The 27,492-nt window shown below is 39.2% G+C and overlaps 1 protein-coding gene across 6 annotated transcripts in view; it reads right to left on the bottom strand.

Moving 5' to 3' along the window:
- Positions 1-26,334, bottom strand: part of TPX2 (TPX2 microtubule nucleation factor) — a 63,696-nt gene extending 37,362 nt beyond the window's left edge. For 3 of the 6 annotated variants that reach the window (XM_045981788.1, XM_045981793.1, XM_045981794.1), the window contains exons 1-4: positions 26,037-26,283; positions 9,674-9,850; positions 7,453-7,575; positions 1,291-1,417 (exon numbers count right to left, since the gene is read on the bottom strand). In XM_045981788.1, the coding sequence (XP_045837744.1) occupies positions 1,291-1,417; positions 7,453-7,575; positions 9,674-9,779 (356 nt within the window). In that variant the 5' untranslated portion in view covers positions 9,780-9,850; positions 26,037-26,283. The other 3 variants (XM_045981789.1, XM_045981792.1, XM_045981790.1) reach the window with 3 other exon arrangements.
- Positions 26,335-27,492: the final 1,158 nt, after the last annotated feature.

Below are 27,492 nucleotides of genomic sequence, written 5' to 3'. Positions count from 1 at the left end.
CATTCACAATCTAAACATGGAACAGAAACCACAGAATCAACCAGTAACAATCTCTTAAGACCTCTTGTGATATATGGTTGGTTGGTTGAGATTTCACAGAATTCTTTGATTAAAACAGACTTCTTCACTCAGGACACCTGGGAGGCTCAGTCAGTTAAGCATCCGACTCTTGATTTTGGCTAAGATCATGATTTTACGGTGTGAGATCAAGCCCCACATCTGGCTCCACACTCAGCACTGAGTTTGCTTGAGATCCTCTCCCTCTACCTCTTCCCCCACTCACATACTCACTCTTTCTCTCAAATAAATAAATAAATGAAATCTTTTTAAAAATAATAATAAATAAATTTTAAAAAATAATAAAATGGGCTTCTTTATCAAAAAAGATTAGGATAAGCTTATATGATGCTATCCTCAAAAGGCAATATCCTTATGCCAACATGAAGCTTTGCAAAGGGTAACTTCATCACTTCTGAGCAACAATACATATTATTATCTGTATATAAATAATATCATTTGCCATTCCTCTTCCTTGAAGATATTCTAGGTAACATCAAGGTATAAAGCAATACGGGTATCTGGGTGGCTCAGGTGGTTGGGCATCCAACTCCTGATTTCAGGTCAGGTCAGATCTGAGGGCTGGGAGACTGAGCTCCGCATCGGTCTCCGTGCTGGGCTTGGAGCCTGCTTAAGATTCTCTCTCTGTTCCCCACCCCACACTCACTCTCTTTTTTTTTTTTTTTTTAAAAAAAAAAGGATACTGATACAAATACAACATTCAAAGACATGAAACATTTTAAGATCACCAGTGTCAAGACTGCAGCTTAACCCATCAACCCATCCATTCATTCATTCAAGTATTTATTCATCTTCTGCTCCTGCCAGACACTGTTAGGCACAGTAAGAATACATAATGCTTGCCCTTATGAAATGTACTTACAACCTATAATCAGGAAAAAATATCTGCCATATTTCATAATTTACACAAGTAAATTACAATCCATATTGATGGTGCAAACAGCAAGGGCTTTGGAAACGAACTGATCAGTCTGAATTCTGGCTCTGATACAAACTTCAAGCAACTTAGTACCTCTAACTTGCTTATCAATAAATTAAGCATATTATCTACAACTCATAAAGGTTATGAAGATTAAATGAGGTAATATAAAGAGTCTAGTATAGTAGGTATTATAGGAGGTAGTATAGTCTAGAATAGTAGGTATTCTGACAATAATTATTCCTTGAACATCATTAATATAACCACCACTTTGAGTCCTGAAACAGTCTTACCTCTGAGGCTGCACTGGAGTATATTTTGAGGTGGTTCCCTTGACTTCCAAGGAAGAACAAGCATTTGATGGAATGGACTGTTCCGCCAGATTTTCTTTTTCTGCCTCTTTGTAATAAGTGTTGTCAACTGTGGGAGAGCAAAAACTAGTCAGCACTCAGAATCCCAAGGAAAATGTTGGAGAGACATATAAATACATACATATCTAAGTGTGTGTGTGTATCCCTTCTAAGCAGTGGAACCATTAGTTCCAGTGACATCTTTTTTTTTTTTTAAAAGATTTAATTCTTTATTTGAGAGAGAGAGAGAGAATGAGGGAGAAGCAGTGGGAGAGGCAGAAGCAGAAGCAGGCTCCCTGCTGAGGAGAGAGCCCAATGTGGGACTCGATCCCAGGACCCCGAGATCATGACCTAAGCCAAAGGCAGAGGCTTAACCCACTGAGCCACCCAGGTGTCCCAGTTCCAGTGACATCTTAAACAGAAGTCCAATTTATAAAATCTACTTTGGTTGAAGCAGAAATGTAGGATCTAAGGCCTATCTGCAGCCTAAGTCACCACCTCAGAAAAAAGCAACTCTGTCTTTTAATGCTGATAGAATCACATTATCTGGCATTATGGGTATACCCACCAGCTTTTCTCCCCTCCAGAAATTAAAAACACTGGGCGCCTGGGTGGCTCAGTGGATTAAGCCGCTGCCTTCAGCTCAGGTCATGATCTCAGGATCCTGGGATCGAGTCCCACATCGGGCTCTCTGCTTAGCGGAGAGCCTACTTCCCTTCCTCTCTCTCTGCCTGCCTTTCTTGTGATTTCTCTCTGTCAAATAAATAAATAAAATCTTAAAAAAAAAAAAAGAAATTAAAAACACTGAGAGTTAAAAGATAGAGCATTTGAGAAAGGGGAGATAAGGGCGGGAAGGGGAAGGAGTTACTTTATCATAAAATATTCTTATGTTACCATGGCCATCATGGAACAGAAACAAAAAGTACTATAAGAATAAGGAGAGAAAAAAAAATAAGGAAAAAGAATAGTCAAGTAAAGGGGAAGAAATAGCATTTGCTGGTATAGCTTATGAACTGAGCCTTGATAAAAAAAAAAAAAAAAACCCTAACCAAATAAATGGAAGAAAAGTTAGGTTATGAAAACACACTTCATGCATTATTTATTCCAGAAAACAATCATTTGGCTCATTCCCTAAAGAAATTTTTTTTTCCGGAGGGGAGAAAAAGAAACAAAAAAAATGATAGTGCATTATATCAAGGCTACAATAGAGGCACTTACCCCATTTAAAAGCAGAAATGATTAAATCTTTTAAAATTAATGTAAAAATTTTAATATAAAATTATTATTATTATAATATTAAATTATAAAAATTTAATATAAAATTTTTACAGGGCACATGGCTGGCTCAGTCAGTAGACATATGATTTTGATCTCAGGGTTATAAGTTCAAGCCCCATATTAGGTGCAGAGATTACTTAAAAATAAAATCTTAAAAAATATATATTATATGTTGCCTATAAAAATGCACTTAAAATATAAAGATACATCATGCTAGGGGCGCCTGGGTGGCTCAGTGGATTAAGCCGCTGCCTTCGGCTCAGGTCATGATCTCAGGGTCCTGGGATCGAGCCCTGCATCGGGCTCTCTGCTCCGCAGGGAGCCTGCTTCCTCCTCTCTCTCTGCCTGCCTCTCTGCCTACTTGTGATCTCTCTGTCAAATAAATAAAATAAAATCTTAAAAAAAAAAAAAAAGATACATCATGCTAGCACTAATCAAAAGGAAACTGGAATGGATATAACATCAGACAACACAGATTTCAGAGCAAAAAATACCACCAAAGATAAAGATGACCATTTCAAAATGATAAAATGATCAATTCCTCAAGATGCCAAAACAACCTAAATATGTATGTACCTAATAAGAGACAAACACAGAAAGCAAAAAGTAGAAGAAGAAATAGAAAAAACCATGAGTATAGCCTGAAATTTCAATCTCTCCCGCTAATTTATGGAACAAATTGACAGAAAAATCAGTAAGATTCTAAGTCATATGAGCAATTGTGTAAGGCTGTATTCAATAAAACTTCATTAACAAAAATATGTTGCAGTCAACTCATCAGGAGGACATAACAATAGCAAACATATATATATAAAATAACAAAGCCCCAGATACATAAAGGAAAAACTGAAAAAATTAAAAGGAGAAATAGACAATTCAACAGTATAGTTGAAGATTTCAATATCCCCATTTTCAATAACAGACAGTACAGTTAGATAGAAGGATCAATAAGGAAATAGAAGATTTGAGCAACACTATCAACCAACTTGATCCAAATTGACATTGATGTAACTCTTCACTCAATGACAGCAGAATACACATTCTTTTGAAGTGCATACAGAATATTTACCAAGACAGACCATATTCTGGGCCATGAAACAAAACACTTAAAAGGATTCAAGTCACACAAGTAATGTTCATTAGCCACAATGGAGTTAAATCCCTCAAGAAATCAGTAACAGAGACGATTTCTAGAACCAATCCCCCTCCATATATTTGAAATTAATAACATACTTCTAAATAACAGGTAATTTGGAACTAGTAGAAACACAAACTACCAACACTCACTCAAGAAGAGATAACCTATATCTGTTAAAGAAATTGGATTTGTAGGGGTGCCTGGGTGGCTCAGTGGGTTAAAGCCTCTGCCTTAGGCTCAGGTCATGATCCCAAGGTCCTGGGATCGAGCCCTCCATCCGGCTCTCGGCTCAGCAGGGAAGCCTGCTTCCCTTCCTCTCTCTCTGCCTGCCTCTCTGTCTAGTTGTGATCTCTGTCAAATAAATAAATAAAAATCTTAAAAAAAAAAAAAAAGAAAGAAATTGAATTTGTAGTTAAAAACGTTTCTACAAAGAAAACTTCAGACCCAGTTGGGTTCAATGGTGATTCTCCCAAACATTTAAGACATAATATCAATTTGATGGGGCGCCTGGGTGGCTCAGTGGGTTAAAGCCTCTGCCTTCAGCTCAGGTCATGATCCCAGGGTCCTGGGATCGAGCCCCGCATCGGGCTCTCTGCTCCGTGGAAAGTCTGCTTCCTCCTCTCTCTCTGCCTACCTCTCTGCCTACTTGTGATCTCTGTCTGTCAAATAAATAAATAAAATCTTTAAAAAATATATGTATCAATTCCATGAAAATTCTTCCAGGGAAAATGAAAAGAAGGGAATATTTAAAGTAAGGCCAGCTTTATTCTATCAAAATCAAACAAAGGCATCACAAGGAAAACCACAGACCAATATCCCTCATCAATAATATAAGAAAAATTCTCGACAACAATGTAGCAAACTGAGCCTAAAAACAGAAAAATACCATCATGACCAACTGGAGCTCATCCCAGAAATGCAAGGTTGGCTTAACTTTGGAAAATTAGTGCAATTTAACATATTAACAGACCAAAAAAAGAAAAATATCATATAATCATCTCAATATAAGCAGAAAATGCATCTGACAAAAATCTCACATCCATGACAAATAAAAATTATCAACAAAACAAGGACAGGAACTTCTTCAGCCTGATTAAGGGTATTTATGAAAAAAAACTATAGTTAACAGCACACTTTTTTAAGGATTTTATTTGAGAGAGAAAGTGAGAGAACGAGCATGCGCGCCGACACACACACATGCACACACACACACACACACACACACACCCACCCCACTCACAGGTGAGGGAGGGGATGGCAGAGTGGGAAGGAGAGGAACAAGAAGACTCCAGGCTGAGTGCAGAGCCTGAGGTGGGGCTCAATCCTACCACCCTGAGATCACAACCTGAGTCAAAATCAAGACTCAGATGCTCAGCTGACTAAATCACCCAGACACCCCAACTACAGTTAATGTCATATTTAATGGTGAAAACCTAAATGCCACAACAGGCATGTCTACCCTTTCCACTCCTATCCAATATCTTACTGAAGGCTCTAGTCAGTGCAATATGCAAGAAAAAGATATAAAAGGGATATTTGCAAAAATAAATAAATAAATAAGGGATATTTGCAGGTGACATGATCATCTGAAATCTAATGGAATCTAGGGGAACCTGGGTGGCTCAGTTGGTTAAGCATTCCCTTCGGCTCAGGTCCTGATCCCAGGGTCCTGGGATAGAAACCCCCTCTGGTTTCCTGCTCAGTCGGGCATCTGCCTTTTCCTCTCCCTTTCCCCCAACCCCGCCCACAGCTTGTGCATGCACATTCATGCTCTCTATCTCTCTCATTCACATTCTCTCTCTCTCAAATAAATAAAATCTTTAAAATGAAATAAATAAAAGAAATCTGATGGAGTCTACAAAAACCTACTAAAATTATTAAGTGAGTTTAGAAGTAGCAGGATAAAAGATCAGTATATAAAAATTAATTGTATGCCTTTGTATTAGCAATACAATAGGAAATTGAAATTAAAGTAGAGGTATGAAAAGAACTTTGGGAACACAAATACAAGAAATTAGTTAGAGAAAAAAGGGTATTTGAGCTGGACCTTGAATGATGAGTAGGAAATTTTCATATATATTAAGAGGCAGAGGGAACAAAACTAATAGGTGAGAATATGTAATATGAAAGAACACAGACTCTGAGGGGCCTAAGGGGCATGGACGTAAGCAGTGTGTGTGGTCTTTGGCACACGACAGGCCCAGCAGAAGTCTCTTGCTTTGGGGCACACCATTGACAAAACAGTCTTGAACTGACAAATTAGGTAGTATTATATATTCTTTCAATTCAAGAAAGTACAAAGATCACCAAAGCAACAGAAAATCTGCCACACATAATGAACTAATGAAATTCACCTGATGATACAGCACTCAGGTCACAGGCATTCTAAGCATGTCAAGTGAAACATGCCATACCCTTCTAATCCCTTCTATAAGAAAGAGAGTGGATGCAAAAATTCAGGGTCCTTGTCCTGATCCCAAATTCAACAGATGTCATCTGTACTCATGAATTAATTATTTGAAAGTCATCCTAGCAGCTTAGACTTTGTAAACTAGAAAAGTTCACTAAAAATACAGCTATTTCCTGGTATGACTCCTCTAGTTAATGGTCTAATTGAAGCCAGCTTCAGATTTATCTATTAGAGTCATATTCAAATGTTCGAAATTAATTGTGGTGATGGCTGTATAATACTCTATGAATGTAGTATAAAAAAACATGGACTACAGTACATGCTATGAAATGTGTAAGCCTGATGATTCACAGACCTGTACCCCTACGGCAAATAGTACATTTATGTTAATAAAAATAATTTTTAAAATAAATAAATAAAATAAAATAAAAACGAAGCCATTAAAAAAAACAAACCCATGGAAATGCAACTTGGGGCACCTGGGTGGCTCAGTGGGTTAAGCCGCTGCCTTCGGCTCAGGTCATGATCTCAGGGTCCTGGGATCGAGTCCCGCATGGGGCTCTCTGCTCAGCAGGGAGCCTGCTTCCCTCTCTCTCTCTCTCTCTCTCTCTCTCTCTCTGCCTGCCTCTCTGCCTACTTGTGATCTCTCCATCAAATACATAAATAAAGTCTTTAAAACAAAAAAAAAACCAAACCCACGGAAATGTAACTTTAGGTGATTTGTACAGGTGAATTATATCTAAATATAGCTATTATTTCAAAAAAAGAATCATTTTTAAGTATGATCTCTTTAAAAGTGCTTTTGTTCTTAAAAAAAAAAAAAAAGCTTCTTTTGTTCTGATCAAACAGACAATATTCTCCGGACTTAGTAACCACCAATCTAAATGTCAATTATCTTTTAAAATCAGATGCATGACTCAAAGAATCCTTGTACAATGGCAAACAGTACGTTCTTCTCTCCTGCTGTTTTGTTCCCAGTCAGACTCAGGTTAGGGTAAATCTTGTCATAAAAAGAAAAGAGTTATATATCTGGCAATAAAAGTCAATGTTAGCTTAAGTTCTAAGAGATTTAAAAAAAAAGTATAGTGCATCATCATTAATGTCACATTCACCATGAAATGAAATAGCCCACTTCACCAATAATAAACCAAAGGATACAACATTAAGGTAATTCCCCAGATCCCTCAGGCTCTTAATACACTGTTTCACCATTCTTTTTTTTTTTTTTCCTGTTTCACCATTCTATCAAAGACCTTTTTTCTAAGATGATCTTTCTTACCTGGTCTCAAAGGCATGACAATAGCTTGCTGAGGATTAGGCTTCCTCAGAGGGGTTTTGACCTGAAAAAGCCCTGCTATGCCATTCTTTCCAGGAAACTTATTCTCCAGATTGGCCTTCTCCTCTGTGAAAAGGTAAGAGTGTCATCATTTAAGCAATCTGCAAGGAAGTAAAATAAATCAGTACCCTGCACATTTTTTTAAGTGGGGCCTAAACCCTTCTACTGGTACACTTGTAATTCATTTGGCAAGTACAAAGTTCTAGTGATAAAAAAGAAATGAGTACACATTATACGTCAGAAATAGAGACTGTAAAAACTATCAAAACTACCACTGAAACACTGGCAACACTGAACAATGTATCATAGAAAAGAAGTGCAGACTCTGCATTGTGAATAGCTACTTACTTTTACTTGATACACATTTGGACCATTCAAGCATGAACTGGCCTAATACATCATGTTCTTCTCAAAGAAAACTGTAGCCAGTAAGATCTGCAGGGCTTACAAGGGAAGTACTATGGTCTATTTGAGTTGAGGTTCCTCACCCACAGTGGCAAGAGGTGGGTGTGTGAGGATGGAACAGACCTCTTGCCACTGTGCCTCTTGCCACATAAAATTCTCAGGAATTTTATCTTAGGTTCTGCTGTGCCCAAAAGTTAACCCAAAGCAGTGAAAGGTCTCTTCTACCAAAAGCCTATCAACAGACAGAAGCTTTAGGAATGTGGTGACGCCCAGCAATTACACTGAGCATGCATACCCTGACTGCAAATATGTAAAGAGATACGATTATTTGGAAGAGAATTAGAAAATAATTTATTAGAACAAGGTGGTTTTGAAAGAACAGTGGGGTTAATTTTTCTTCTACATTATATTTAATATTATCATTGTACTAATATTTCCTATCTTGTTTTTTGTTTTTCGTTTTTTTTTTTTTAAAGATTTTATTTATTTATTTGACAGAGAGAGAGATCACAAGTAGGCAGAGAGGCAGGCAGAGAGAGAGAGGAGGAAGCAGGCTCCCTGCCGAGCAGAGAGCCCGATGCGGGGCTCGATCCCAGGACCCTGGGACCATGACCCGAGCCGAAGGCAGAGACTTTAACCCACTGAGCCACCCAGGCGCCCCTGTTGTTTTTTTTTTAAAGAAACTTAGATAAAGGAATAGAAAACCCAGACTTCTCCTTGGGGTTTCAGTAAAGCAGAGACACAGGGAACACCCCTGTAGGGCAGCTGGCCCTCTTCTCCACCCTTCCTCAACACCACTTTCAACAGATCCCTCCTCTCAGGATTCCCACTGCATACTATTAAAGAAGAGAATGGCCTGTGCCATTTTATTTGGATACTGCATTATAAGTAATAAGTGCAGCTGCAAGGGACTCATTTTTTTCTCCCATCACATACTGATTTTCTTTTAATATGGAGGATAAAGACATGAGAAAGAAAAAAATGAGGAGATTCTAGGAACTACTAACTTGACATATCAGTGATCTCACCATATTATTACAAAGTAATATGAAAATATAACCACATCCTTATTTATTGTTGGAATGGTGTCAGAGTTTGTGTCAAATCACATGACCCAACATCAGGCGATCCCATCTGCTTGGGGATTGGGTTCTAAGTAGCATAATCCCTCCAGCCAAAAAAGAATTGGTAAATCAAAGCAAGAGAGAGGTAACTGCAGTTACAAAAAAGTAACACAAGAATCCTTGTGATATTAGATCTGTTAGAACTGCTTAATATCTTGACAGTGGGAATAGATACACAAACCTACACAAGTGATTAAAAGTTGCATAGAACTTACTGCATGAATATGAGTACAAGCGAAATTGAGGAAATCTGAGTAAGATAGGTAGAGTCTATAAATGTCGATATCCTAGCTATAATATTATATTCTGTGCCCAATGATAGTAGAGCAAGTTTTTACATGGCTGCCATCACGACAGACATGTTTTGAATCCTAGAGTTTCACTGAACTTTGTTTCATCTGGATTTTCCCATATATCCCTAAAGATTAAACACTTATCATTCTTAACTACAAAATAACATTAATTTGTACTGATAGTCCATTATTATTATTATTATTATGGATGATAAAGTATGTTGGTGCAAACAAAAATTTACATTATAGTTATTTTCTTGCAATTCCTTCTATTTTTTGAAAGGTACTCAGAACAAAGCAAGCCACTAACCCTTAGAATGGCCAGAGAAAATCTATACTTACCAAACCAAGAATCTATGTTTTGGGTATCTTCCTCATCATTCAAAGAGGTAAAATTGATGAAGTCCATGGGAGCGTCATAGGAATAGGAAGTTTTAACTTGTGACATTGTCCCCTGCCTTGGCACCGAAGAGCAGATTTTCTCCAATACTCGTGTCACTTCTTTCAACAGATCACCTTCTAATGAAAGAAATGGTTCAGAAACTCAGTTGTACATTAATCTAAGGTACTGATTCCCCAGCAGGTACTTTGTCTTTACTACTACATGTGCAATTCTGAAAATGACCTGGACAAGTTGCCTAACTTTTCAAACCTAACTAAAAGTTAACTTCTGGGGCACCTGAGTGGCTCAGTGGGTTAAGCCTCTGCCTTTGGCTCAGGTCATGATCTCTGGGTACTCGGATCCAGTCCCTTGTTGGGCTCTCTGCTCAGCAGGGAGCTTGCTTCCCGCCCCCCTCTCTCTCTGCCTGCCTCTCTGCCTACTTGTGATCTCTGTCAAATAAATAAATAAACAAGCAAATAAATAAATGTTAACTTCTCTTTTTTTTCTTTTTTAAAGTTTTTTTTGTTTTGTTTTTTGTTTTTTTAGCAATGTCTACACCCAATGTGAGGCTCAAATCCCAAGATGAAAAGTCGCATTCTATACTGACAGTCAGGCAGCCCAAAGACAAATTTTCTTTTTTGGTAACTTGAAGACACCCCTTGAGATAAATATGTTGGAATCAGAAAGAGGCAAAGTTTGATGAGTACCTACAACATGCCAGGCAAGCATCATATTAGGTGTTTTACATTAATTATTTTATTTTCCCTTGATCTACCATTTTCTCACTTCTAGCCTCTCCAATATCCAATTTACTCTCTCTCTCTGCCCTGAATAATCCAATTTCTGTCCTGAATAATTCAATTTCTGAAACACGCCATTAAATTTTATATCTACCAACTAAAATCTTACTCATCGGGGCACCTGGGTGGCTCAGTTGTTAAGCGTCTGCCTTCGGCTCAGGTCACGATCCCAGGGTCCTGGGATCAAGCCCCATATCAGGCTCTCTGCTCAACAGGGAGTCTGCTTCTCCCCATCTAGCTCACCCTGCTCATGTTCTTTCTCTATCTCTGTCATAAATAAATAAAATCTTAAATAAATAAATAATAAAATTTTACTTATCATTCAAAGTTCAATTTAATTCTCTACAAACTTTCCCACGCTCCACCTATCATAGGAACTGTTGCCTCTCCAAAGCCATAGTGCTTTGTTTACCATCCAATTTTATGTTAGTTAACTATACAAATGCCTCTCCTAGAAGACTGTAAGTTCCTGAGAACAAGGATGGATTTTACTCACTTGTATATACCTCATCCGTCAAGGTACTTATAACAGGATCTTATATATAGTTAAGAGCTCAATATATTTTGCCAACTACAGGCTTTCTTTTCTTAGAAATATCTTCATAAAAATACTATTCCTGGGCATGAAAAGAAAAACTTTAAGAAATACATAAAAAGAGATGCCTGGCTGTCTAAGTAGGTAGAGAATGTGACTCTTGATCTCAGGGTTATAGGTTCACGCCCTACATTGGGTGTAGAGATTGCTAAAAATAAAATCTTTAAAAAAAAAAATACATAAAAGGCACATGCCGATTAGATCAAAGGAACAAGTCAAAGATAGGCGCCCATCCCTACTCCTATATACAAAGTTCTACACTGCCCTGTAGAAACCTGTGTGAGTTTAAAGTCAATCCCCACTCTAGCCCTCTGTGGTTAAGAAAATAGTTAAGAAAGTAGTCTGAAAAACAGCCTGAAGGACACAGTCACTGGCAAATAATTTCCCTATGAAACTCAGTGAGCCATTAGTCTTCACGTACTTAAGTATTCTGTATCTTGGAAGGGAAGTAGATTCCAGTAATCACTTGAATATACATTTATTAAGTATCTTCTTTAAGCTTTTATTTTATTATAAAAATGCATGCTCATTAAAGAAATTAGATCACAAAAACATCTTTTATTAAAAAAATAATAATCTACAATGTCACTATTTCAATCTATCTCTCTCATTCTTTCTACACACATACACACATATATATGAATCTGCTTCACATATTTTGAACGTTTTTCATGTCAATACATACAGGCATTTTATCAATTGATGACTGTACCGTAATTTACTTATCCCATATTTTTAGGTATTTGCCAATATTTTTACTTTAAAGACACTACTAGAAGACTATCTGGGGTGCCTGGATGGCTCAGTCAGTTGAGTGTCTGCCTTAGGCTCAGGTCATGGTCCCAGGGTCCTGGGATCAAGCCCTGCATCACGCTCCCTGCTCAGCGGGAAGTCTGCTTCTCCCTCTCCCTCAGACCCTTCACCTCCCCGCCCCAGCTTGTGCTCTCTCTCTCAAATAAATAAATAAAACCTTGAAAAAAAAAAAATGGAATGGCTGCATTTATGTGGAAATGTTCCTCTAAAGAGCAACAGTCACTTGTATTACCAGAGAGGTATGCCAGTTCCCTAAACCATCACCAGTTCTGGGCACTAATAACTCTCAGTGCTCATTTTCTTTATATTATACCACCATCCCTATTCTCTGAGATAAATTGTGAGCTTAGTTACACCCAACTTCATTGCTCAGTGGTTTGCCAATATTTCATTAGCTTCTCTCAGTGGACTGGAGTAATTCAGAAGGTACTTGAGTGACTCAGAAATATTTGTTCTAATAAATACTTGGTTTACTTAATGACATCAATCTATATACCAGAGAACTTCATATTCCCATGGTCTCTCCTATTAACTCATTGCAGCCAGAACTCCACGGACATCTTTATAACAATGCCCCAGTTGAGGTACTTAGGTAGAAATATGATTATTTTGGAGAATTGGGAGGAATCTTAAACAACACCTAACTTTTGCAGTTTATAGATAAGGATTAAAGCAAAAAAGGCTCTTTCAAGGTCACATAACAGAAATACTAACAATCATGGTAAAAACCGTTACCAAAGGTACTTATTATATGTACCAGGTGCCATGAAGTACTAAATTCATACTATTTCTAATACTCTCAACAATCCTGTAAAACAGCAATTATTATTCCCATCCTACAAGAGGAAGCTGAAGAGAGAAATGCCTTGCCCAATATCGCACAGTTACATAATAGCAGAAGTAGATCTAGAACAGAGGCTCCTAACTCCTTTACAATGTTCTTTCCACATTATTCTGCCCTCTCACCCTGTGAATTAGAGAAGCATATTAACATAATAAGGCCTTTAACTGCATAATAGTACTGTATTTCCTAGTAGATCCATGCTCCATAGTCTGAATAGAGGAGTCCTTATTATTCTCATTCTAAATTTTTCACTTTCCCCTATTTCTACTTTCATTGTTCAATTTAACTCAATAAGCTATTTGTTAGCAGTCCACTCTTACTATACACTCACTAGGGGCCTAAAGATAGAGGCTTGATGATACTGGAGCTCCTTTCTCACTAATACCCAAGGATAAGACTCTGTCTCATACAAAGTAGATCTAGTCTCAGATACAAAGGAACTTAAATCTAGATAGGAGCTAAGCTTATTTATTGGCACACCCAATAAATAAGATGGTATGTAATATTTAAATTACATCGTGCTAAGCAAAATAAGTCAATCAGAGAAAGATAATTATCATATGATTTCACTGATAAGTGGAATTTAAGAAACAAAACAGAGTGGGTGGCTCAGTGGGTTAAAGCCTCTGCCTTCGGCTCAGGTCATGATCTCAGGATTTGTTGGGCTCTCTGCTCAGCGGGGAGCCTGCTTCCCCCTCTCCCTCTGCCTGCTGCTCTGCCTGCTTGTGATCTGTCTCTCTCTGTGTCAAATAAATAAAATATTTGGAAAAAAAACAACAACAACAACGACAGAGGATCATAGGGGAAGAGAGGAAAAAATAAAACAAGATGAAACCAGAGAGGGAGACAAACCGTAAGAGACCCTTAATCATAGGAAACTATGAGTGTTGCTGGAGGGGAGGGGGATAAAGGGATGGGGTAACTGGGTGATGGACATTAAGGAGGGCATGTGATATAACGAGCACTGGGTATTATATAAGACTAATGAATCACAGGCCTGTACCTCTAGAACCAATAATACATCATATGTTAATTAATTGAGTTTAAATTTTAAAATGTTTTGGGGGGACGCCTGGGTGGCTCAGTGGGTTAAGCCTCTGCCTTCGACTCAGGTCATGGTCTCAGGGCCCTGGGATTGAGCGCCCCCCTCCGTCGGGCTTTCTGCTCAGCGGTGAACCTGTTTCCCCTCTCTCTCTGCCTGCCTCTCTGACTGCTTGTGATCTCTCTCTCTCTCTGTCAAATAAATAAATAAAATCTTAAAAAAAAAAAAAGGTTTTAGGGGTGCCTGGGTGGCTCAGTTGGCTAAGCATCTGCCTTTGGCTTAGGTCATGATCCCAAGGTCGTGGGATCAAGCCCCATATCGGGCCCCCTGCTCAGTGGAAAGCCTGATTCTTCCTCTCCCTCTACTCATCCCCCTTCTTGTGATCTCTCTCACTGTCTCTGCCAAATAAATAAATAAATAAAATCTTTTTTAAAAGATAAAAATAAATAAAACAAAAAATAAACTTTCATTCAACTTTTAAAAATATTTAAATTAGGGCGCCTGGGTGGCTCAGTTGGTTGAGCGACTGCCTTCGGCTCAGGTCATGATCCTGGACATCCAGGATTGAGTCCCACATTGGGCTCCCAGCTCCTTGGGAAGTCTGCTTCTCCCTCTGACCTTCTCCTCTCTCATGCTCTCTCTCACTCATTCTCTCTCAAATAAATAAATAAAATCTTTTAAAAAATATTTAAATTACACTGTATAAGCTATAAGTATAAAGAGAATTAGAAATTAATATGCCTTAAGCTATGATTAAATATTTTTCTTTGAACATCATCTAAATAGTAGGAAGCACCTACTATTATAATGAAAGTCACCACTTTGATCACCACCTTCCAGGCTTGGAGTGGCCATGGACAGTTCTGGCCAATGAGAACAAAGTAGGAATTTGCTGAGGGATTCACAGGAAAACTTAACTATCCTGATACAACCACAGCCTTTTCCTGTCCTCCTCCTTCACCTTTCTTCTTGCAAATGCAAGATATAGCAGCTACTGACCTGACCACTGATCAAATATCAGCAACCACCTACCTCCAGACAATAATACTTTTTGTATGAGTCATTATAGTCACATTTTCTGTCATTTATAGCCCAAAACAATCCCAACTAACATAGAAGTCTGGAGTTCTAGACCTGTCTCTGGCATTTACTAGATACAGATGGCAATGGCAAGTCACTGTACCTTTTTGCCTACCTACTTGCCATAAACAAATGAGAAAGCATTTCAAGTGCTATAAAATTCTTTTATAGTGCTACTGTTCTTACAGTATCATCACTGCCTTTTGACCTACTGATACCTCTCCTCTCCTTGACCACATTTGTATTCAAAGGACCCTCACTGAAAGATTCCCCAGTGACTGACAGTGGTTAAAATTCCCCTGCTGCAAGGAATAAGTTTTCCTGTTCTTGTGAACAAACATGCTGGAAGACATGGGAAAATCTTGGATTCCCATGATCTTAATGCCTAACCCAGGTCACTGGGAACACTTCCCAGGCAGGAATGTAATGAAGACTACTAAAATTGGGGGAGGGAAGAGGCAGGAATGTAATATGCAACAACCCCAATTAGCTTCCTAAAAATCATGATTTCCACCAAAGCATGCTACTGAAAAACCACCTGGAAAGTATTCAAATTTAACCCTCACACTCTTCTTTCCTTTTTTAATTATGGAGCTAAACAGCTACCCTCTTTAGATGGCAACTGTATTTTTCTTTTTGATAGAGCTTGCCAAATGTAAAAATACCATAGTATTGTTCATAAAAGCCAAAAAACTAAAAACCAAAATTCCACCAATAGAAGATTGGTTGAATAAATTATGGCACAATCATATAATAAATATTAAGTAACTTTAATATTAGGTAACTTTGCATATGTGATGACATGTGTACACAATGAGCTTCCAAGAGCTATTAAGAAAAGCAAAACATAAAAGTGCATACTCCCATTCATGTTAAAAAGAAGCAGAGGGACTCATATATACCTTTGTTCACACATAAGACTATTGTGGAAGGAGACATAAAAGTGTTAACAGTATTTGGGTCTGGGAAGAGAGCTAGGAGTTCTGGGTCAGGGGAAGATTTTTCACTATATGAACTTTTATACTCCTTGAATATGTTTTATAAATGTATACCTTTTCAGTTTAAAGAACTAGTTAAGCAGTATTTATTTCCCCCTAAATTGATGTATACAGTCCATAAGTCACTGGGCTTTCTGAAATTTTTGGGGGGGAATTTTTTGTTAATTAAGTACTCTTGGTAATCCAGCAATAATTGCTAAACCTCTTGATTTTTGGAAATAACGTTTCCCATTTATGTGGTCTATAAATTGGCTACTAACTTCACTTATCCAAATGTTATCCATCCTTTTTTTAATTGTCTCTGTATAAAAACAAAATGCTCCTGGGTATTGACTTAAGAAAAAAGTATATAAACTTGAAAAAAGTTAAAAATAATAATAGCTATTAATTATTGAGTACTTATGGCATGCCAGACACTGTTTTCCACAGCATTTTACATGTATTAATTCACTAAATCCTCCAATAATCCTATGAAGTTTAAGTACTGTTATTATCTTCTTCATTTTACAGGTGAGAAAACTGAGGCAAGGAGAGACTTACTACTTATTCATGGCCACACAGCTATGAAGTAGCAAAGCCAGCATTTGAACTCAGATCTATCACCTCTCATATTTACTTGATTTTTTTCTTTAGGTAATCTCTATGCCCAACATGTGGCTCAAATTCACAACACCAAGATCAGGAGCCATGTGCTCTATCAACTGAGACAGTCAGGAACCTCTCTTTGTGTGTGTGTATTTTTATGGTTTTTTTTTTTTAATATTTTTATTTATTTATTTGACAGACAGAGATCACAAGTAGGCAGAGAGGCAGGCAGAGAGAGAGAGGAGGAAGCAGGCTCCCTGCGGAGCAGAGAGCCCGATGTGGGGCTCGATCCCAGGACCCTGGGATCATGACCTGAGCCGAAGGCAGAGGCTTTAACCCACTGAGCCACCCAGGTGCCCCTATTTTTATGTATTTATTTGTTTGTTTTTATTTATTTACTCTCATATTTATTTAAAAGATAGATATTTATGTAGTTCAATAGGAAATGTTAAGGAACAAGGGATAAAACCATTTGTAGATAATAACTTCCAAATACTGTTTACTATAGGCCAAGAAATGTACCAGGCACTTGATATAAATCATCTCATTTAAACTTCATCAACAATATACAAGGTAGATATCATCATGACCATTTTACAAATAAGGAAACAGGTAAACAGTAATTAACCTACTCCAAGATTACCAACTAGTATGTAGCAGTGTTGAGTTTTAAGACCAGGTCTGTGAGATTCCAAAAATCTAGAGTTGCTATAATGCACAGGTTTTTCCTATAACATTACTTCAAAGATGAAGTATGTAACCAAATCATACTAATCTGTCAGACAAATGCAAATATTAACTCTGCTTTACATATAACTATAAGTATTCCTGAAAAACTGTTCATAAAAGAATACTGGTAGGGGCGCTTGGGTGGCTCAGTAGGTTAAAGCCTCTGCCTTCGGCTCGAGGTCCCAGGGTCCTGGGATCGAGTCCCGCATCAGGCTCTCTGCTCGGCAGGGAGCCTGCTTCCTCCTCTCTGTCTCTCTCTGCCTGCCTCTTTGCCTACTTGTGATCTCTGTCTGTCAAATAAATAAATAAATAAATAAATCTAAAAAATTTTTTAAAAATCCGTTTAAAAAAAAATTTAAAAAAAAAGAATACTGGTAAATTAAGAATCCTATTCTAAATACACTGGGAAAGCTTTGAGCTGAATCATCCCCTAAGTAAAACACCACCCCTTAATTTCTCTTTTTCTTAGTTTGTACTCTTGCATATAAAGTTTTTGCTTTACGTAAGATGGAAGTTAGTCTGAACCTCTCAGTGGATACTCTAGAGTAAAAGAGACAAAGAGGAGGGTATTTAATCAGATGGAGGGATATCTTCTGAGGTCTAAGAGTGCATTTGATTGATGGGGGTCAAAAGGCAAGGGGCCCAAACTTAAATATGCCTAATTTTTATTTAGGTGAAAACTTTTAAAGCCAAAATACTATTTTTCTAACATTACCTCTTTTTAAAAAAGCTTTTTTTTAAAAGATTTTATTTATTCATTTGAGACAGAGATCACAAGTAGGCAGAGAGGCAGGCAAAGAGAGAGAGGGGGAAGCAGGCTCCCTACTGAGCAGAGAGCCCAGGACCCTGAGATCATGACCTGAGCCGAAGGCAGAGGCTTTAACCCACTGAGCCACCCAGGCGCCCCTAAAAAGCTTCTTTTAAGCTATCTTTGTTCTAATATGACCAATTCAGGAGATCATCCCCACCAGCCCTACTAAAAAGGGAACAAGTAAATAAAATATATATATACTGAGAAGTCTGACTCTTCAATAAAAGGTGACAGCACAAGTACATGAACAAAACCAAAAGTAACTACTGGGTTATGCCGGTTTCACCACGCTGCTTCTCCCACAAATAATAAAATTAAGATGTGAAACCTTCAAAAATTAAAAAAGCACAAGGCCTAGTGGGAAAAGGAACAGCCCAGGGCCTGGGCCAACCGTTTAAATGAGAGAGCTCCAGGCATGATGGGAACTGGATGCCTTCCTGCACCCCTTAATCAAGATTGAATTTCTGTCAACAGGTCTCACTGAACAAAAAAAAAAAAGGAAAGAAAAAAGGCACATGCGTCAACCACATTCCCCCAAACAAATAAGACTGCCAAGCAAGAGAACCAGCTTCACATTTCAAAATTATCTAAATCTACCACAGCTCTAGGCTCCTGCAAAACTAGAAATATTCTGAGTGAAGAAATAGCTCTTTCAGACCAATAATCCTACAACAGAACTGAGGAAAAAGCCTCTCCCATATTATGAACTACTTAGGTTCCTTTTAGAACTGCCTATTAAAAGCCATCATAGTATCATATAGCTCATTTTTGTTTCCAGAGAACAAAGACTAAAAGGATACATATAGGGGCTCCTGGGTCATTCAGTCGTTAAGCATCTGCCTTCGGTTCAGGTCACGATCCCAGCGTCCTGGGATTAAGCCCCACGTCAGGCTCCCTGCTCAGTGCGGAGTTTGCTTCTCCCTCTCCCACTCCCCCTGCTTGTGTCCCCTCTCTCGCTGTCTCTCTGTCAAATAAATATCTTTTTTTAAAAAAATAAATAAATAAAAGGATATATAAAATCTCTTCCCTTAAGAAATTCATATTTGAGGGGCGCCTGGGTGGCTCAATAGGTCAAAGCCTCTGCCTTCCGCTCAGGTCATGATCTCAGGGTCCTGGGATCAGGCCCCGAGTCGAGCTCTCTGCTTGGTGGAGAGCCTGCTTCCTTTCTTCTCTCTCTGCCTGCCTCTCTGCCTACTTGTGATCTCTGTCTGTCAAATGAATAAATAAAATCTTAAAAAAAAAAAAAAAAGAAAGAAATTCATATTTGAGTGGAGACTACAATTGTGATACAGGGTGATCTTTGCTACAAAAGGGGAAAAAAACCAAGATCACTGTGGAAGTGCAGAGAAGGGGAGATGGTGGAAGTGATACTCAAAAATACAGACAGTGGGGGCGCCTGGATGGCTCAGTGGGTTAAGCCTCTGCCTTCAGCTCAAGTCATGGTCCCAAGGTCCTAGGATCGAGCCCCACATCAGGCTCTCTGCTCAGCGGGGAGCCTGCTTCCCCCTCTTTCTCTGCCTGCCTCTCTGCCTACTTGTGATCTCTCTCTGTCAAACAAATACATTAAAAAATCTTTAAAAAAAAATACAGACCGTGGTGAGCATAGCATAACCTATAGAGATGTTGAATCATTGTTGTAAAGTGAAACTAATGTAGCATTGTGTGTCGACTATACTTGTCAAAAACTTTAAAAAGACGGAGAAAAGATATGCACAAACAACAACAACAAAAAGATACAGACAATCCTGCAGAGTTCTACAAGCTAAGGATGCATACTGACTTTTTCTAAGGAAAGGGAAAAATGGAAATGGGAAACAAATATGGGAGAAGCACATAACTGAGAAAGATTGCAAAAGAAGCAATGCAACTTGTTTCCACATTCATTTGAAATTAACCTCCATCATGTCCTATTCCTCTTCACTCCCAAACCAAAAGTAACTAGCCTTGACAACCTCTATAAATCAAAAGATGCAGGTTCAGAGGAGGTGAGGGAAATCTGCAAAAGGGTGCATTCTAAGCAAGGTTGACATAGACTAGCAGCTCCTAAACAAAACAAAGACTTTGGTGTGACAAATGCTCTCAAGCACTTCACTATCCACTTTGTGAGCTGCACTGTACCTATTTCTACTGGAAGAAAAATCATGACTTAAACAACTGGTAATATAATAGAGTAAAAGTAAGTCAAGACTTCATTAGAAGTCTATTAGTTAAATGGTCCCATCCCAAATGGTGCCATTTCCCCAGGCACACCCTCTCCTACTTTCACAAGGGATAAGAGATCCTGTTACCGTACCACAAGTTAAATAGAGTTGAGTTATTTTCATCTTACGCAGGGAAAAAACACCTACATTTTTTTTTTTTTTTACATAAGGGATTAGCAGGAGTCAGTAAATGGCAACATAATCCAGCATGCAATTTCAACTGTTAATCAAAGTCACAAACTAAGTCTAAAGGAAGTTAATGGACTTTGTGTTTCCACATTTATGTTTGCTAACTTCTATGTTGAAATTGGATCTGTTTACAGAAACAGATGCATGAAGCTTCCAAAATTGGGTCAATTTAAAATCCAATGACAATCCTTCACTGTCCAAGCACTTAGAAGTCAGCACAGGACACATGGACACTTGTTGTAATTCATCACTGTCCAGAAACCTCAAGCACATATATTTTTTATCATCTCTCTCCCAAACTTGTGAGTTATGGCTTATGAACTCAGTTCTGCTTTATTTAATTTATCCGTACAACTCTATAAACCCTAACCTACTCTTATACAACTAATAAAACCTGGATAAAAATCAATGATGCCATTTACCTTCAAACCAAATAATGACACAAAGTAGAATACTAAAAGGAAATCTTTGAAGAATATTAGGAAATCTCTGCAGAATATCAAAGTGTTCTGCTGTTTCAATAGTAAGAAGCCAAAAGAGTTTGTAAGGGTTGATGGTGGGGCTGCATACATTCCTAGTGAAATCTCAGTCATGCAGTCTTAAGGAGATTTTTTTTTTTAATTTTTTTTATTTATTTATTTGACAGAGAGAGAGATCACAAGTAGGCAGAGAGGTAGGCAGAGAGAGAGGAGGAAGCAGGCTCCCCGCGGAGCAGAGAGCCCGATGCGGGGCCCGATCCCAGGACCCTGAGATCATGACCTGAGCCGAAGGCAGCGGCTTAATCCACTGAGCCACCCAGGCGCCCCTTAAGATTTTTACATCCTTCAAAAGGTATCCTTCTTGCAGGGCACCTGGGTGGCTCAGTCGTTAAGCATCTGCCTCCGGCTCAGGTCATGATCCCCAGGTCCTGGGACTGAGTCCTGCATCAGGTTCCCTGATCAGCAGGAAGCCTGCTTCTCACTCTCCCACTCCCCGTACTGTGTTCCCTCTCTCACCGTCTCAAATAAATAAATAAAATCTTTAAAAATCAAAACAAAAAAAACACAAAAGGTATCCTTCTTGGGATGTAGATACACAGGTACCTAAGAATCTCAAAAAGTGATCGCTTATGGGATGCCAGCAAGTGTCAGTGACAGGGTTGAAAGAAGATTTTTAACTATAAAACTTTTTATACTATTTTGAGTTTTGTACCATGTGACTGTATCACATATTTTTAAAATATAAATTTATGCCTGTGTAAATATACACTATTAAGTGGGTATGTAAATCAACATTATTTTCTTATGAGGCAATTTGGTGTTATGTACCCACATCTTAAAAATATGCATTCGGGGGGCGCCTGGGTGGCTCAGTGGGTTAAAGCCTCTGCCTTCGGCTCAGGTCATGATCTCAGGGTCCTGGGATTGAGCCCCGCATCGGGCTCTCTGCTCAGCGGGGAGCCTGCTTCCCTTCCTCTCTCTCTCTCTCTCTGCCTGTCTCTCTGCCTGCTTGTGATCTCTGTCAAATAAATAAAATCTTAAAAAAAAAAAAAATATATGCATTCGGGATGCCTGGGTGGCTCAGTGGGTTAAAGCCTCTGCCTTCGGCTCAGGTCATGATCCCAGGGTCCTGGGATTGAGCCCCTCTTCAGGCTCTCTGCTCAGCAGGGAGCCTGCTTCCTCCTCTCTCTCTGCCTACCTCTCTGTCTACTTGTGATCTCTGTCTGTTAAATAAATAAATAAATATGCATTCTTTTGACCAATGATTTCACTGCATAAAATACTGCGGCAGAACCATATAATGGAATAACACATAGCCATTAAAATTATGTTGTAGAGGAATGCCTGGATGGCTCAGCTCGTTAAGCATCTGCCTTCCACTCGGGTCATGATCCCAGGGTCTTGGGATAGAGTCCTGCATCCGAGCTCCTTGCTCAGCAGTCTGCTTCTCCCTCTGCCTGCTGCTCCCCCTGCTTGTGTACACTCTCTCATTCTCTCGCTCTGACAAAAAAAATCTTAAAATAATGTTGTAGCAAACTTTAATGACATGAAAAAATGCTCATAACCTAATTATTACATTGAAAAATATAATGAAAATTTTTAATGTATGACTTTTTTAAAACCAAATATGGGCACAGAAAATTTTGGAAAGAAATCTATCAAAATGTTAGCAATAGTTTATCTGAGAGGCGCCTGGGTGGCTCAGTGGGTTAAAGCCTCTGCTTTCAGCTCAGGTCATGATCCCAGCATCCTGGGATAGAACCCCGCATTGGGCTCTCTGCTCAGCAGGAGTCTGCTTCCCCACCACCCCACCATCTGCCTCTCTGCCTACTTGTGATCGCTCTCTGTCAAATAAATAAAATCTTTAAAAAAAAATAGTTCTGAGAGGTAGGATAGTGAGCACTAGTTCTTTCTTTTGCTTTTTCATATTAAATAGATTTTCTTCCAAAATATGTTACTTTTGAAGATATATTAAACACTTTTGATGGTAATTATTAATGTTCCTCTTATCCCTTTTTAATGTAACTCACTTTGGACACAGCCTTACCTGTGATTTAATCCGTCAGTCCACCTGCCTACAGGCTTGATTCAGAGTTGCAATATACTTTTTCCATATCTCTTCTGAAATGCTGAAGTCTAACAAGTACTTCTTATCAAGAACCTGGATGGGACACTTGGTGGCTCAGTTCGTTAAGCGGCTGCCTTTGGCTCAGGTGGTGATCCCAGGGTTCTGGGATCAAGTCCCACATCCAGCTCCTGGCTCAGCAGAGAGCTTGCTTCTCCCTCCCACCGTGCTTGCTGCTCTCCCTGTTTGTATTTCCCTCTCTGTTAAATGAATAAATAAAACCTTAAAAAAATTCTTTAAAAAATAAAAATTAATTAATTAAAAAAAAAAGAACCTAGAAGAAACAGAAAGGTGATATAACAGGTTCATGCTCTCTGTAGTAAAAATGGTTAACAGAGAATAGGAAAAGGCTATAAAACACCAAAGATTACCCCTCTCAAAACCAAAGAGTGCCTCTAAGAGCTAAGGTCTAAATAGCATAAATCTGGGGCGCCTGAGTGGCTCAGTCGTTAAGCCTCTGCCTTCAGCTCAGGTCATGATCCCAGGGTCCTGAGATCAAGCCCCGCTTCAGGCTCCCTGCCTGGGGAAACCTGCTTCTCTCTCTCCCACTCCCCCTGCTTGTATACCCTCTCTCGCCGTGTCTCTCTCTCTCTGTGTGTATCTCTTTCTCTCTCTGTGTCAAATAAATGGATAAAATCTTAAATAAATAAATAAATACCATAAATCTACCCCAAACTTAATTGTTGTCTCAGCTTAAGTTTTGAGTATACATTGCTGTCTCGTGGTGTCTTTAATATTATATACTCACACTCTAAAACTAACTTTCCAAATTCGCAATTTAGGAACACTAACACCAAGGATGATAGTGTACACTTCTGTGTTATTCAAACATCAGGACAAATAGTAGGCACACTTGTAATATGGAAAGAAAAAAAAACTTTTATTATCTTTTTTTAATAGTATTTTTTAAACATTTCCAAAGTAAGCTCCTTTCCCACTAATCTAATTTCCTCCCAATCAAATCTCTCTATGCAAATGAACATAACCAGAACCCCTCCCAGCTATCCATTCTTTTTGCACCAAGTACCTCCAACCACTGATCTCTAGGTCTCTGTCTCAAATACAGACCTATTCATAGAGTTTTTGGGCTGTTCATTCTCCTAGTGGTCAATTCTATTTCCTAACTTTACTCATTGCAAAGACAATTCAGTTTGCCAAAGGGCATTTAGAGCTCTCCTTTCTTCTTTCCTTCCTCAGCAATTCAAAAAGAATGAGGGAAGAGACCCAGGTAAGGCTGAAGAAAAAAATATGTAGGTAATATGGAAGAACTTTGAACATCTGGCACCTAAACAAAAAATGAAGGACTTTCCCACACAATCCTGTCTCGTGGAGAAGCCTAATTGCAAATGTAGGATAAGTTAATTTTATTAAGCTTGGAATATACAGACATAAGCATAAGGCTGGCCAAAACCACCCTATTTTATTAAAAGTTATAAAGTTGTTTTTTAAAGATTGCATTCATTTATTTGACAGAGGGAGTGAGAGAGTGGAAGCAGCATAGGGAGAGGGAGAAGCAGGGCCCCTGCTGAGCAAGGAGCAAGGATCCTGTGGGACAGGATCCCAGAACCCTAGCATCATGACCTGAGCTGAAGGCAGACCCTTAACCGACTGAGTCACCCAGGCGCCCCAAAAGTCTAAACAAATTTACCAACCTAGTTGAATACATCCAGTTTTTCATACTTGCAATTTTGTAGTCAATTTAGAAAATGCCCTCCTGCCTATCCAATTCAGCAGATAGTAAGTGGGCAATTTCTGTGCACCAAGACTGTTCTAGTTCTTGTCTGACCAAACTCTGCTTATCAAGAGCCAGTTGAGGTCCCATCTGCTTCACAAAGACATCCTTGCCTGTCTTAAGCCTCACTGATCTCCCTCACCTCTACCTTGCCAGGCACCTACAAATACATAACACTACAGTACTCCAATGCTGTCATTTCTTGTTCAGATAATCACTTGTGAATTTGAATCAGTCTTCTGTCCTCAAGCATACCAGAAAACCCATGAGAACATCATATATCTGAATATCCATAGTATCTAACATCTGAGCACACAGTACACCCTCAAAAATCAATTAATTAGCTAAGTGAGCTGATTAGCCACAGAAATTTTTATTCTGAGAGTGGCAACTTAATACTGAGCTAACACACCTAACAGTGCTACTTCAAAACAACCAAGGGTGAGATAGAGGCGGCTTGACAGGGGGTAGGATACACTGAGACCACAGCCCAAGAATATCCTTATTATAGCAATCAATAATTCAAATTCTGGCATCTGATAAGAAAGGCCATAGGATGTCAAGACAAAGTAAAGCTGAATGAATCTAGGAGTACATAAAGCAATGACCTCTGAGCAAAATCTGCAGAGCCCTCAATGGTCCTAAACAGGGCTGATTGGGGCAAGGCCTTGGGACTAACTATGAGAAAACAGTATGTGAGACAAAGATACCACACATCAAGGGAAAGGGGGCAAAACAGTCCTACCATATTATAGTCTGGTTCACACTCGTCCTTTCCTCTTCAATCTGTAAATGTTCTAGGACAGGAAATTAGAAAGGCAGTAATACCTAGATATTCGTTACAAAGGAGAGGGCTAAGCAGATATAGATAAAACAGGATGCATTTTAAATCCCAAACAAAAAGACAACTCCAATTGGAATGAAAGTCCCGCAATTACGTTCTCACACCATCTGTTACCTTCCTATTCTTACACAATAGTTTTTAAATGTAGTCGTCTGTTGACCACATCTGTTTTCCTCCACCAAAGCCACCCTTCTTGAGGGCGGGGCTGCTGTTTCATCCATTTCTTGAAATCTGGATTGTGGGCCTCAGTTTCCTCCTCTAAAAAGTGGGACTAAGAATAGGACCTGCTTCATTGGCTTCGTGGGACAATTAAGTGAGAAAACGCACGCAGAGTGCTTAGTCCAGCGAAAGCTTATTTCATATGTGCGTGGTAACAATGGTCGTTACCATTACTAGCTTACAGCTTCCCGCAACCCCTACTTCCTCCTATTTCCCAGGGCCGGCCGCCACTTCTACCTCCAGATGCAGCCCGCTAGTCTCGGTCGGGACACGTTTCGCTGGAAAATCCTGTGCCACAAAGAGAAGGGTCGTCCGAAGCCCGACTCCCTTCGCGCCTGGCCAGGGCGGCGCCCACACAATTCGACCGCCTCAAAAGCCCGGGACAAGAGGCGCTTGGAGGCGCTACGGGCTTGGCGGCCTCCAGCCGTTCGAAAATCAGGGAAAGGGCAGGCCGCACCCCAGCTGGTCCCCGTTTCTCTCCAAGGCTCACCTCACCTCAGCTCTGACAACGGAGCGCCCGGAAGATCTGTCGCGGGACTTCATTCAGTACCGTTGAAAATTTGAACCCAGGCTCTCTAGTCGAATGCACCAATCAGAGTGCGGGAACCGGCAATCCTTAGCCTCCCGATTGGCCCAGAGGATCGCAAGGACGCCGGAAGTCAGGATGAGAGACTAGCAAACAACCGGCCCGGGAGGCTCCTGGGAAATGTAGTCTCATGCAACTGCTTGACCCCTTTGGAACAAGTCTGATGAGGAAATTACTACAAAGCCCAGAACGCTCGACTCCGGATTATTCGGGAGAAGTGGTACCAACTGAAGAGATAAGAGGTCGCTTCAGGTAACAGAACGGCGCGCAGCTGGACCTCCGAAATACTTTCACGAGAGAAAATTTATTCTTCTTCCTATAGTAGTGCATGGTGCCTTGAATGTTCGTAAGAATTCCATTCGTTTTAATATAGACTCCCCTGTATACAACATAGACTCGCCCTCAGCGTCTCTCGCAACCGTGAGGGAGTCTCTCCAAGTCTATTGAGCCCATGCCCTGATATCACTGCCTTAAAGCCGCGGTTTATAATAGGGTGCTCCTTCCAATTCCATTTACGTCCCTTGCTTTATCATCCTCGTATTTCAAAAGAGAAAACAAAAGATCAGAGAAGTTGAGTGAATCTTCTAAAATCAATAAGTGGAGGAGGTGGAATTAGAATTAAGGATATCTGGTCCTATACATCAATAATCAGTCAGAAAATAATAGCAGCTACAAGGCGGGAAAGATCGCCTTGTAGAAAATAAGCCTGAGATCTTTATCTGAAAATTTAAAACTGCAAAACTTGGTTATATAACAACAAAAAATAAGTAAAGAAGATTATATACTTTATTAGAGGATGGGGAGATCCAATATTGTAAAGCTGTTAATTTTCCATATGAAGAGCTCCAGGCAATTCCAATGAAATTCGCAATAGTTTTGTCATGGAACTTGCCAAATTTATTCTAAAATTTATATAGAAGAGGAAAGCACAAGATGTGGCATCTGAGTTTGGAAAAGTAATGGGGGAGGCTGGTGATTGCCATACCAGCTCTCATGGGCATTAACATATTTTTAAATTATCATAATTTTTAAAGTATAGTTAATTGATTCCATGGGGATACAATCAGCAAAATCCAGACAGGAAAACTCTACAGGACAACAGATCTC

The sequence above is a fragment of the Meles meles genome, chromosome 16 (genome assembly GCF_922984935.1).
Source record: "Meles meles chromosome 16, mMelMel3.1 paternal haplotype, whole genome shotgun sequence".
Taxonomy (NCBI): domain Eukaryota; kingdom Metazoa; phylum Chordata; class Mammalia; order Carnivora; family Mustelidae; genus Meles; species Meles meles.
The sequence above is the reverse complement of the archived record's forward strand: the minus strand, read 5'-3'. Positions and strand labels throughout refer to the sequence as shown.